This window comes from Ranitomeya variabilis, chromosome 8 (genome assembly GCF_051348905.1).
Source record: "Ranitomeya variabilis isolate aRanVar5 chromosome 8, aRanVar5.hap1, whole genome shotgun sequence".
NCBI lineage: Eukaryota > Metazoa > Chordata > Amphibia > Anura > Dendrobatidae > Ranitomeya > Ranitomeya variabilis.
The window spans coordinates 28,273,688-28,287,803 of NC_135239.1; the positions used below are offsets into that span (position 1 = coordinate 28,273,688).

A 14,116-nucleotide genomic window follows, 5' to 3' on the forward strand; every position below is an offset into this window, starting at 1 on the left:
GCAGGTTGTAGCATCATCCAGGAAATCCCATAGCGGACACCCTGCCCCTAACTGCAAATATCGCCATCAATCCGTACTACTATTCTTAACCCCTTCAGGCTTCCTACTTTCCTTCTCAGTTTCCATTCTGCACAGTTTGTTTGTTGTTTTTTTGCTGTCACTTTTGTAGACGACAATTGTGATCTATTTACATTAGTTTATATTAATAATAATTTTATATAAATTTTTATTTCGGCAAAAATGCTGAAACAAACAATTCTGCTCCAGTTTTATTTTTATTTACAGGATACAAAAATGATAATAATTCTATATAATGCTTGACTTTTTTTGTACAGATTATTACAGTTAGAGCTTAAATCAGACGAGTGCTATCCATGCTTTTGACGTATAGCGCTCGTCCCTATGTTATTCAATGGGATCGTGCCCGTGTCCAATTTTTCTTCGGACCACTTGAACAATTTGCCTCCGAGAATTGGATGAAACTCACCCATTCATGTCTATGGTCCCTTTAAAAAAAAATATCGGATTGCGCTCAGATGACATCCAAGTGCAGTCCAATATGACAGAAGGTGGAGAATTTTTTTTTTCCTCTGGAAAAATCTGATCACGCTCCGATAGAGAGAAAATGGTCGTTTGACCCTGGCCTTATAATCATACAGAGTGTTTGCATAAAATTTCATATTTTGGGACTTTACTATGTTTGTTTGTTTTTGTAACGAATGCAAATTATTTGTGTTTGCTATTTTATCATATTCTAACATTTACAGCATAAACTGATCATAAATAAAATGTATTTACGGGTCCTTACTGTTGTAAGGATATTGGATGCACGTGCGTTATTGTATATTTAGTGACTTCTAGTTATTAATTAGTTTTTCTTATAAAAAAAAAAAATCGTGTTTTTGTAGGTTTTCTCATCATTACTTTTTTGCTTTTATTTCTATGTTGCAGCTATAATGTTTTGGAATATATTTATATATTTATAGCATGAAGGGAGCTGTTTAAAGGGGTTGTCCACTACTGGTCCAAGTCGTATAGTTTTGTAATATGGCTCCCATAGACGTATAAATTGACGTTTTTAGATGACCCAAAGAGGTGAAAGGGATTAAAAAGTGATATGATACTGCATTGAGTATATAGAGGAGCAACACTAGTCCAGGAGTTTTGTTTTTAAAATTGTTTTTCACCACCCTAGACCCAGTAATAAGGGGGTTGTCCAATGATGGACAATCCCTTTAAGAAGATGGTCAGACAGGCTTGTGGTCCTTCAATCTAGCCTGGACTGTCTTCCCATACTAGGTATCCCCTATGACAAGATCTATACGGAATGGGGGTGGGGTACATTGGTATGTAGTGAATAGCGCCCATTGTGGAATTTAGAGGGTTAAATACCGGAGCTCGGAGGTTCCATTATTGTTGGGCTATGCCCATTCTCCAAGAGTTAAAAGGAAACTTTCTAACATCCTTGGACTATTAATATTCACCATTTTCAAGCTCGCCGCTTTCAGTGAATAGAAGTGCCCCTTATTCTCTAATCCGATGCCGAAAATCAAACCCAATACCTCTCACAGCTGAGGGTTTGCTACAGTTGTCTCCCTCTAGACAATCTCATGGATGCGCTAAATACACACACAGGACTAATCTCTCGTCTGTCCTGATACTTGGCGACAATGTGCAGCTATAATGTAGCAGTTCAGTGACCTAAAATGTTCCTAACTTTCAGAAAGTCCTCAAGTTTGACTAGAAGTGTCCAGGTATTTAAAATCGGAATGCAAAAACAATAAAAGTTAAAAAAAAAAAAAAAAAAAATCATTCAGTGACAGCAAGCAGAGATCTAGAAAATGGTGGGGAATGGATAATATATGTACTTAGGGCAAGAAATCCCTTTACTGGAAGCTGAGTGGGTAATAGAGTGGGGGGGGCTCCACTTCGTACCTCCATATCTTAGCTGGAGGGGAGACCCCCATTCACCCAACGGAGGGGAGCTCCTTTCTGCCTCTCTCCAGAATTAAGTGGCTGATAACAGGGAACAACAGTATTTTAGAGAACGAATATGACCTCCATATAATGATCGTCTTCAACTTCCCATCCATATAAACGCAACCCGCGGCTACAACAGGAGATGTCCCCTATGCTGTACTACTTCTCATAGACATGGGAGGACTAGCTGCACTAAAATATCGATATCAGCCAATAACAAAAATATAGTAATAATAAATCTGTCACATGCTTACAGACGTTGCTGCCCATAGAAGTGCATGGGAGCCTCGTTACAACACAAGCTGTAACACACTAGCGTAGATGAGACCAATATATATTACTAAAATAACAAACTCCTAAAAAAAGAATAAAATTCATAAAAAAATATATACTTAATTCACAAGCTTAGAATGATGCTGCTGCCTATAGAAGTGTATGGAAGAAATGTTACAATGGCCTGTAATAGCCTCATCTACACAAGTGTATTACAGGCTTTGTTTGAACATGGCTCTCATACACTTCTATAGGCAGCAACTTCATTCTAAGCTTGTGAATATATATATATATATATATATATATATATATATATATATATATATATATATATATATATATATATATAATTTATTTTTAATGGCTGAAACTACTGGAGTTTGGTATTTTAGTTATATATATATATATATATATATATATATATATATATATATATATATATATATACACATATACACACACACACACACACACATACACATACACATGTAATGGCTTCATTTGCACTAGTGTATTACAGGTTGTGTTGTAACATGGCTCCCATACACTTCTATAGGCAGCAACTTCATTCTAAGCTTGTGAATTTATATATATATATATATATATATATATATATATATATATACAGTAAATAATAAAAAAAAACATCTATTGTCTATCATGACATGCTCCTTTATACTTTGTGATGGTATAGCACCAACACACTCCGTGGCGCTGTACGGAGAACGCGCTCACATCCGTCATAGACATACAGTACATTTTACCTATTACGCTTGTATGATCGCTGGATGAAATGGCAGCACTACCCCCCCGTAAGTTCTCAGTATGGACACTTTTGGGGTACGGTACCTCCTTCCTTCTGCTCGGCGCTCCAGGTCTGGTGATCAGGGCTGTTCCTTCGCACACAATCGCCGTGTCCTCCACAAACGGGGCGTCAGGAAGACTTTCATCCGTAGGGAGCTCCACCACGTTCAGACCTAGTCGGTTCCTCAGGACCCCAATATAAAGCTCGTGATGGAGCCTAGCCTTGGTCAGGTCAACCGTGCAATCGCCATCTATCCGCAAAGCTTCCTGGCACAAAGAATCAGGGATGGCCCGCGTGATGACGTGCGTGCATCTTCCAAAGCTGGGAGCGTTCAGCGCAGCCATGGATGCCTTTTGGGTATATCGGAGCCTAGAGATAAACCTCAGAGTAGTGTGGACAGGAGATGGTAGGGCTGCAGGCAGCATGTCAGCCACAGAAAGCAGCATGCAAGCCGCATCCCAATGTGGAGATGTAAGGGCGGCCCTGATTGGATTCCCGGCCGTCCCTTTGATTGACACAACACGGAGCCTCCTGATTGGCGAGGTTTTTCCCTTTCAATACATTGGTGTTGAATTCCCACCATTCAGAAGTTACTGTATAGCTCTGCTGTGACTCAGGAGGGAAGCAAAGGTCGTGGTGCTCAACGTGAGAGATCAGCTGTTTGCTTTCACATGTGTCTGCGCCCTGGAATATAGCTGGAAGGGTTTACGTAAGAAATGCCCAGAAACGTGTGCGAATATTCTAAGAAAGGTTCTATATAATCTCACCCTGGTTCAAGAATTTGGTCAGGTTTTTTTTTTATGGTAGGTGAACACTGATTTTTTTTTTGTGTCGTTTTTTAGAATCCTCGGGGCTCATTCACACGTCCGATTTTCATGTACAAGTTTTTTTCAGCACTCGGACCCGTGATAAGCTATGGAGCCATTCACATGGCTGTGATTTTTCACGATCCGTGGAAATCGGGGAGACGTGTACGATTTTGATCCGAGGGTCGGATCGCACTCAGCCATGTAAGTCAATAGTGCCAGGAAAGTATCGGATGACAGCAAAGGGCGGTGCGATTTTCAGGGACTGATAGAATGGAGAAACGGATGACAGTCGGATCACGCTCCGATCAAACTCTGGTCAGAATTATCCGTCTGTTTTTTTCGAACGTGCAAAAATTGGACGTGAAAATCCATTTTTCTCATATGGAAAAAAAAATAAAAAAATTGTACCTTCTCCTACTCATAAGGTATGAAAAATCATCCGGGAAAAGCAGACGAATGTCATCCGTGCGTCGTCCGTATTGCCAGCCGTGTGTCCGGTTTTCTTTTCTCATCTGTATGACATCTAAAAAAAAAGTACAATAGAGGCAGAGTGAATATAACGGGTCCGTACCGTTATACCGTCCGTATTGATCCATCAGTATCAATAAAGGACCAGGAAAACTAACATCTGGGTGGTCCGCATAATAGAGTGGCTGCACGAGATCGTGCCGCTGCAGGAGCAGGAAGCCGGCTGTCAGACACAGCCAGACTCCTCTTAGAGAAGGCAGAGATGGTTTATTACTGTTTCTGCCTTCCAGATCGCTGTATGTGTATACAGTATAGGAATTGGTGCGAGACTTTCGTCCTCTAGTTCCATTGGTCAAGTCTCATAATCAGAAAAAAAAAATGAGGCCCTAATTCACCATGGCGGCCCATTGATTAGCACTGGTGACTTGCAGTCTTCAGTTCGAATCTGACAATATCTGGATGGAGTTTATACATTATATTTTCTTTCTGAGTTTTTGTTGCGCTCTTTCTGCAGTTCGAAACTATAACAAGAAGTTTCCTGGTTTCTTAGGAAGTGTAAAAAAATACAGGAAAAAATAAATTGTGAGTCTCATTGGGGACAGGAACTGGTGTGATTGGTGACAATCTCTGTACAGCGCTGTGGAATATGCTGGTGCTATATGAAGAGATCAATGTCCTGATGATGATATTACACATTAAATCGTGTAATGTTCGCTCTGACTTAAACGCGTGTATTTTCGGCAAAAAAAAACCCCAAAAATATTTTTTCAATTGGGTTTCTTTAAAAATGTTGCACCGTTTGACTTTTAAGGCTCATTTTTTTTCCCCTGCTCATTACTGGCAGAGTGAGCCAACTAAAAATCTGACCGAAAACACTAATCTCAGCTGATGGCTGACCGATAAACCACAAGGCAAGAGGAGTTGGAAAAAAGAAAGATAAAAAAGTAACAAACTCTTTGTCATAGCCAGCTCACTGAAGGATTCTCAGTTAACTCATACTTCAGAAGCCAAATTTGTAATAAAACCCTACTGCAAAAAATATTTTTAGCACAAAATACATGGATTTTTTAAAACTTTTTTTGGGGGGGAAAGCTGAGTGACAACCAGTAACAGGCAGCACAAAGTTTGTCACCAATCTTTCCTAGAGTTCTAAACGACTAAGTATGGAGTGAAGTGTCCTCTACTTCCATATCATTGCACGATGTATAGGAAAGCTGGGTTAAAGCCCTTAGACAGGCAGCCATATTGGGAGTCACCTAACTTGCCAAGACACCCATTCACTTTCATGAAGCTGAGTTGCAATACAAACTATGGACAGGTGTGGCACTGTTATAGAAGAAAGCCGAGTTAGCAAACTGATGGCCTAGCCTTCGGATACCCTTCATCCGGTGGGGAGGTTTGCACCGGTCTGTTCAGTGATTATTATTTCAGCTTACTTTATGTAAGTGAATGGGACTGAGCTGCAATACCAAATACAGCCACTATGAAGAGCATGGCGCTGTTTACAAACCAGCATGGCAGCCCTCAATCATCTGATCGGGGGGATCCATCAGGCCCAGACTATTATTATTTATTATTATTATAGCGCCATTTATTAATTCTGGATTAAAGGAATTTTACATTTCTAACCTGTGTCGTTTGCTGTCATTGGCTCGTCAGTTGCTGCTATCTCCATGTGGCATTGGGGGTCTTTAAGCTTCATGGTGGTCTCCAGTGCAGCCTGTGTGGGAAGAAGAAAAATGATAAAATCAAAGGCAAGAGGACGAAAGGCTTCCGGCCGCTGCTAAAAGGGAAAATGCAAGAAATTTTCTACTTTGCTTTTATCCCTTGTAGATCTGACTCAGCTTACCGTAAACCTGCAGAGCTGGGGCAATTCCATGGTGAGGCAGGCAAGGCAGCAGCCTAAGGCCATGGACGGAGGAGGCCACCATCATTTAGGAAGCTATCAGTGCTTATGTGTGATATTCAGATGACTCTGCAATTTTACTGGCGCCAATTTCCTCCATTTCCCCTCCCCCCTCATGGGGCGGTTATGATCACATACATTTTTTTATATATATATATTTCTATCACAGATGCAAAAAAAACTGACCCCATTTTTAATCTTAGACATTCCCTTTAATTTTCTATTTCATCATTTTAACCGATTTTATTTGCCCTACTAATACATATGGATGAGGGGGTCTTCGGCTTGAGTGCCCCTCTATAAGTCAGAAGCAGGGAATCCCTGATGACTCGAAACGTCACTGCAACACTACACTGGTCACAAGAGAGAAAACTGATCTTCCCGCTGCAAAGTCGTCTGCTCTCTTAAAGGGATTGTCGGGATCCCCTGTAATGGCTGAGCAGAAAGTCAATGAAATCCAATGATCCATTGATATCTTTTTTTTTGTCTTGTATTTGTTATTTCTCTCCAAATCCTTCAAAATGGCGCACGGGTTACACAAATTTGGGCAAAATTAAAAAAGTGTTTTGTTTTTTTTTACTTTTACCTGTCTTGAGCCTTTTTTTATAGCAAAAAGTGTTCTGATAAAATGTTACACGTTCATCTAATGTTTGTACCAACATTTCCGCTGTATGAAAAACAATAATCATTGGGGACAGGAAAACATTTGCTCTAAAATTTAGCAACTTTTTAAATAGATGCAATTGATGAATCCGCCATAAACAACTGGAGAACAAACAACAACAAAAACGACGCCCACAAGGACAAACATAAAAAATTAAATACATATAAAAAAGGCGAATATAAAATAGACTTAAGGAAAAGTACAAATTAGAAAAAAAAATCTATTTGGTGAAAATCAAAAACGGGTTACAAATGAAAAAAAAAAAAAAAGACTAGAAACAGGTGGCAGATGTAATAATGAATCGGGGGCCATAGTTCAAAATGGGGGCCGGGGGGGGGCGAGGTAAATAGGACTAGTCATGAAGATTGATCCCCGCAGGCAGATGTTAGGGAAGACAAGGATTGGGTAGATGGATTTCAACATGCCCGATCCTTTTTTGGAGATAAGTCACCCAAAAAAATGCCTGGTATCTGAGCTTTAAGTTACGCCCCTGCTTAAAGTTACTTTTCTAAGTGTCTGTTCCTTTAAGATATGCCACTATACAGAACATTCCTGTCCCATTTCTCTGTCTTGTTTTTTTCTTTTCCTTTTTTTTCTTCTTTTTCTTCCACTCTTTTTTTTTTTTTTGCCTGGACAAGTAAACGAAAGTGAGTGCACATTCCTCAAGATACACAACACGTCTCAGGACTAGAAAGGAAAAAATGTCCAGGTGGGAAAATGAATAAATGATGAATCCACCTTTTTTTTTTTCTTACATAACGTCCAGTCCTAGGTGGTGGGTGAGTTATGCGCCCATTAGCTCCGTCTAATAACAGCCACATTTAGTTCGGAAATTTGGAATAGTCTCTGGGTAATCTTTTATTTTTTCTTCCATTCCATTCCAAATGGTTTTCCTTAGACATTCCATTCTGCAGCGGCGGAAAGTCATTAATCTCGTGTCTGACAAATGAACATGGAGCGGCAGACATAGTTTCCACTGTTTGGGAACGGGCAGACGTTATTTTAATAACTCTACGGGGTGAAGCGGTACAAAATAATAATAAAAAAAAAAAAAAAAAAAATTTCCACAGATATTCTCAGTGCAGGTCTGACCCGAAAAAAACCCCCAAAACCGCACCGCCGAAAGGAGAAGACGGCATCTGTAGCATGGAAGCGTTCTTGTGCGAGGAATGCAAAAATCTCACACAGCGGCCATTTTTCATCATCGCTCAGGGGACAAGATTGCAGAAGGTAGTTTGCTCCAGGCAGTGAGGGAGGCATTAGTATCATTCCAGTGCACAATGAGTTAAGGAGCAATAGATGTCATCACCATAAAGGCAAAGTAGGCACAAGCAAAGGGCACAACAGTGAGGGGGCTGCAAGGTTGGGACTGCAGAAGTCTGTGACACCATATCATAGTGTCATTGAGTACAATGAATTAAGGGGAAAAAGTTGTGCCATCATTAGTTATCATGTTCTTGTATAATCCATAAATCAACAATATTTGCCTTTTACATGCTACTAAAAAAACAACAACAATCCAGTGAAGAGTTAAGACATTTACTTTTAAAGTATGGCGCCATCTGGTGTTCACAGTGAATAAGGATAAGCACGTCCACCTGATCAGGTGACGATGGTGGTCACACATGCCAGGTTTTTACATAGAGATCCTATATTTCCTGCATAGCAGCCAATAGAAATAGCTTTCTTTCTTGTTTGTCAGGTAAGGAACACAGACTCTGTAATATAAGAGTCCTTCAGCAGGGAAAGTAAAAAAGGACTGCCAGAGGGAGAAGGAGACTGATTCTGCTCAGGGCCAGAACATAGTAGCAGAAGCACCATGAGGAACAAACAAAAGAAGGATGATGCAAACTGCATTTTTTAAAGGGGTTGTTAACTACTATTTATGCTCCCCCCCCCCCAAGCACTGCCGATGGTGTACAGAAACAGCTTTATACGCTGTATTTTTGGGCGGCACCCACTAAATGGTTTATAGAGTTGCCCTGTATTGCTCTGTAAACTGCGAACATTCAGCCCCAACAGAGCTGATGAGAGCGGTCAGCCCTAAACAAGCCGGTGACTGGCTGCAGCGGTCACATGGATATATATAATAATCATGATCGTTGGGACCACCAGGGAGTGGACACTGATCACCGATCCTGCGGGTCATCGCTTGTAAGTGAAGCGCACCGCCTCCAGTATCCTTAGGTAGCGTCGTCAGTATGACATTTTTGAGAAAATCCCTTTTAATGATTGCAGTTCTGCCTGGTCCGGCCCGGCTGCATTCTCGTGGGTCGCCATCCATCTCATTTCTCATCTCGCCCCGGTTGACAGTTCCCCTAAACACAATGACTCCTCTCGCTCGCCCCTTGTGATGTTCTGTGTGTCACGGCTGTAAACTTCTATTTTTTTGACTTCGGGAATGTGAAGAATGTGTTTACGTCATTGCTTTTCTATCAATCTTTCTGAAATATTAAAGTGAAGAGGAGGTTTCTCGGTGTCTCCAAAATGTCAAGACATCAGCAATGTCAGAGTACCATTCTCAAGCCATTTGGTCCAAAAGTAGGTGGACAGTGTGCGTAATAGGGTTATAACATGGTGTAAAGTGAAACTGACTCAGTTGCCCTTAGCAACCAATCAGATTCCACCTTTCATTTTCCAAAGAGTCTGTGAAGAATGAAAAGTGGAATCTGATTGGTTGCTAAGGGCAACTGAGTCAGTTTCACAATACACCATGTTTGATAAATCTCCCCCTTCATAACCCTATTACACATACTGTCCACCTACTTTTGGACCACCCTGTATATATATATATATGTTCTGTCTCGAAATTCCGAACCTCGAAGCTGAAAGGGGTTCTCCTTCTTTGGACCATCCATATTTGTTAAAAGAACATCCTATTGATTGAGTGACCCATTACTGCTCAGTTTCCCTGCAGCACCACCACAGGTGAAGTGAAGTATTACACTGGGTCCTCCAGCATCATGTATGAACTGTAGGCGTTCTCTGTTTCAGCTAATTAATGAGGGTATTGCCCTCGGAAACCTCTTTATTAACGCAGAATTTCCTAACACAGTATTTGTAAACTGGTTTTCTGAGCAGCCCCAGGGCCTAACGTAGCATTGGTGTAACCAGTGAAGCCGCACAGGGGCCTAAGAGCAAAGGGGCCCACATCTTTCTCCTAAGCAGGTGGAATTTTACTTTTTGATAAATTATTGGATTGCAAAGTGCCCATACACTGTTCTTCCACAAGGGGCCCTCTTCTGTCGGTGTCCACCAGTGGAACAACCCATAAATATGAAAGGACAAAGCGTCATACTTGTAGTCTCCTGTGGAGGCGCTGCAGAGAAACTAATCACTTGCTGCCAGGTTTGCCAATAGCTGATCACGGATTGTGCCCGCAGGCAGGGCAGGTGCACTTTATGATCAACCTATCAAATAGGAATTGTCTAAAAATGGAGATAAAAGAGGTGTCTACCTTTGGGGACACTTTTTTTATTTAACTTAAATTCATGTATTTGGTCCTAAAAATTAGTTTTACAATTGGGCTTTCATTAAAACATTTGCACCGTTTGGCGTTTACAGGCTCTTAGTTTCCCGGCACATTAAAGTGTGACGTGGTAATAAATCAGCTGAGAGGAGTACAGGACAGATTAGAGGTATGAACCTCCCATCAGACAGAACTCACTGACAGGTTCTCAGATAGCTCATTCTGCAGCCAGTAAGAGATGATACAACACAAAGGCTATAAAAGGCAAACGGCGCAGCAGTTTTAATACAACCCGATTGCAAAAATGATTGTCAGCCCCAAAATACATTAATTTAAGTCATTAAAAAGTTTTTAAAGGTGGAGAACGATTTAAATATAAGGGTGTTGGTAGCAAACACATCACTCTTTTTGCATTATTTCACATCTCACATTGGTGCCAATTATCCTAGATTTCCGGTGGCTCCTGGGCTGAATAGAGGCGTTTATATGAACCCTGCCCAAAAGTGGTGGCGGATCGAGGTCGTTACCGGAAGGAATGGGCGAAGACTTTCTGTAAGGGCGGATTCAGACGACCGTATTAATCCAATCCGCAATCCTCGGACTGGCCACGGAGATCCTGACTTGAGAGTGACAGCTTGCTATATTTCTGTGCGGCTGCCACGCTTTGGTCGGGAGAGCCACGGCCAGTCCGAGCATTGCGGGCAGATCTCGGACCAATCTATACGGCCATCTGAATGCACCTTAAGGTGGAGATTAACCATTGGTCTTTAATATACCATGCCTGCTGGATTAAAACCATTTGACTACATAGAGGAATAGGTCCTGGTGCAAATATCTGTCAGGATTGCAGGTGCTCAACAAACCAATGACTTCCATCCAAAGTAAACTATATATCCCCAACGGCACATACCTTCAGAAGAAGTGAGCTCATCCAACAAGAGCGTGCACAACAATAGGCAAACACAGCGGGCGCCACGAAATACCTGCAGCCTCACAGCTGCCATCAGCGTCTGCTAATAAACACAGAGAACATTTCGGTCACTTGCATCGTAACAATGGAGAAGACTTCTGACCTAGCCGGTAAAGTACGGTCAGTTATACCATCATAGCTAGCCAATAACAGAGCGTTACAAAAGAAACTTCCACCTTCGCAGGCTTAACCTCTGTCCCTATGTCCAGTAGTCATGGATCACAAAAACGGAAATTAAATGATCCATTCATTCTAATGTCCTAAAATATCTTCCTGCTGTCGCATTTACAGCTGCAATCTGAAGGATGGAGTAAATGGGATTTCAACACATCCATCCGGTAAGTATAAAAAATATACCGTAAGTCCTTTTTTTATTTAAGTTCCATTAAAAATAAACGAAACCATGGAAAATATTTAAAATTCTGACGCGTTTCTGGCGAAAATGTGTCAGAATTTTGCATGTGTTTCATGAATTTGTTTGTTTTTAATGGAACTTAAATATATGGGGGGCTGACACCCGACCCTCCAACTGGTCAGCTGTTATCAGCTCTGATGGTGTCTGATGTAAACAGTGAATGGAGCTGAACAGCACAGCGCTATCACGGAGTAGTGGCCACTTCTGGGTACTGCAGTTCAGCTCTTATTGAAAGGAATAGTTGATACCCAGGAATGGACACTGCCACTGGCTAACATAGACAGATGAAGCCCCTGTGCAAGAACAATATATGGGCCCTTTGTAGGCCAATAGCTTATCATAATGCACAGTTCCACCTGTTTTAGAGGTGGAAACGGCCCACCTTATGCCTTGGGCTCATATGGCAGCTGCACAGTTTGCATCAATGATATGTCCACCCCTGGTCACCACACAGTGAATGCAGCTGGGCTGTTTGGCTCCATTTACTGAAGCCAAAAACACCCGATCCTGGGGATGTTGGGTGTCAGACATCACACCTGATAGTAAGGACGTATCATAATGTCAGATCATCAGTATCGTAAACCTGGAAAACCTCTTTAATTTTTTTTATATCAGTTCTGATTTTCTGTAAAATTTCCAAATTTCCTTGCCTAGACTTAGGGTGATATGATAACACTATGGCAGTCTGGCACTGCCACTAGAGGGAGCTGTTTGTACTTTAGCACGTCTATCCTTGGGAGATACCAAAAATCCTACAAACATCCCTGTACTACAGATCCCAGGCTGCAATCCACAATCTCATCCACCCCCGTCGTAGAGCAACACATCTCCATCAAGTACAGCAGAGATTGCATAATGTAGCAATCCGAGTCAGCGGTTTAATAGGATTAATATAAGTACTTTCCGGAAAAAAAACCTAAATAAATAAAAAGGCTGCAGCGGTTGAGTCTGTATCCGCTCGGATCTGGACTAGCACTGCGCTGCCAGCAAAGGAGCAAAAAAGCAAATACGCTGCAGCCAAGTATTCCTGCATTATTAACCAGATGCTTCTAAAAATACAGCAGAGAACCTCAATATATCAAGAAAAGATTGTGACATCTGTGACTGTGGAGCGCCCTGTTGTGTATTCCCATGCAATCGCATGCAAGAAGAAATGAAGAATGAGAATGTCCATACACGAGAACGGGTTTGTGCCATGTAGTGACTAGGGACAGTGGGCGTCTACCTGATCCCTCGAACTATGTGGCATCCTAGTCTGTCCTTGTCGCCCAGATTACCCTGGAAGGTGGAGATTCTGGGGTCAAGTACCTTGCTATGCTCCTATCATAAACCTTATTTGTTCCCTCCCCCACCCAGTGAGGTGTAAGGCTGAAGCCTATAATATTACGCTAAACAGACAGACAAGGGTAGACAGACAGGGATGAGTGAAAACTAGAATTATACAAATATACTCACAAAACAACAGAGTAGAACACAGAGGATGGATAGGTAGGAGAAACCAAATAGGAGAGGATGAGGATATGCATGCAAACCAACTCCAAGCAGAAATATCCTGAATAACTCCCCAACCGCCTACTCCAAACACTGACTATCTCCTCCAACACCTAACCAGGAAGTAGAACTATCACTGGCAATTCCCAGAGCATATATACCAGAGGGGAGTGGCTAACACAGAACAGCTGAGGCAATTCAGGATGGACAATTCCAGGAGACCCACTGAACTGATTAACCACTGACATGACAGAGCAAGGGAAAAACCTTCACTGTTTAATAGGATGGTGAAGCCTGCTTAAATCAGTACAGGATTTTGTGTGACCAGACACTGTGATCTTCTGGCCCCTCTCTGTTCCCGTGATAGCTTGTTTCTACATGGGTAATGACAATGAATGGTGTTCAAGGCCAAGGTTGTCCGTGCAACATTAAAAACTGTTGGCCGTATGCTTGTTTGGCCGACATCTCTTTTTCCCAAGTCCCCCACACGCTTGCTCCATGGGGAAAGGGATGTCAAGCTGTTGGCCGGACTGTACAATCTATTCTATCTTTGCCAGAACCAAGAATGCTTGGTCCAGTGCTCCTGTATTCTCAATGACACAGCTGCAGTCAGATTCTTCACCAAAAGAAGGAAATTCCAACACCTGAACTCTTCCATCGTCTGTTGAGGAGAGTTAGATGGCCTCACAAACATTTTTCTTTTTTAACAGCCTTCATCTTCATCAGGCACCATGGTAACTTGATGGATGAATGATCTGTAGGAAGATGAATCTTGTGCAAACCTATATAGGTCCACCAGGGTCTTCTATGCCGTTATCTTGATAGTACCAAGCCATGGGGTTGCTGGTCTTCCTCTTCGCCTTGTT

The 14,116-nt window shown here is 41.7% G+C and overlaps 1 protein-coding gene across 1 annotated transcript in view; it reads right to left on the bottom strand.

Moving 5' to 3' along the window:
- DDAH1 (dimethylarginine dimethylaminohydrolase 1) overlaps positions 1–4,259 on the bottom strand; it is a 63,728-nt gene extending 59,469 nt beyond the window's left edge. The window contains exon 1 of the mRNA XM_077276317.1: positions 3,103–4,259. Within this exon, the coding sequence (XP_077132432.1) occupies positions 3,103–3,504 (402 nt within the window). The 5' untranslated portion in view covers positions 3,505–4,259. The remainder of the gene's footprint in view (positions 1–3,102) is intronic.
- Positions 4,260–14,116: the final 9,857 nt, after the last annotated feature.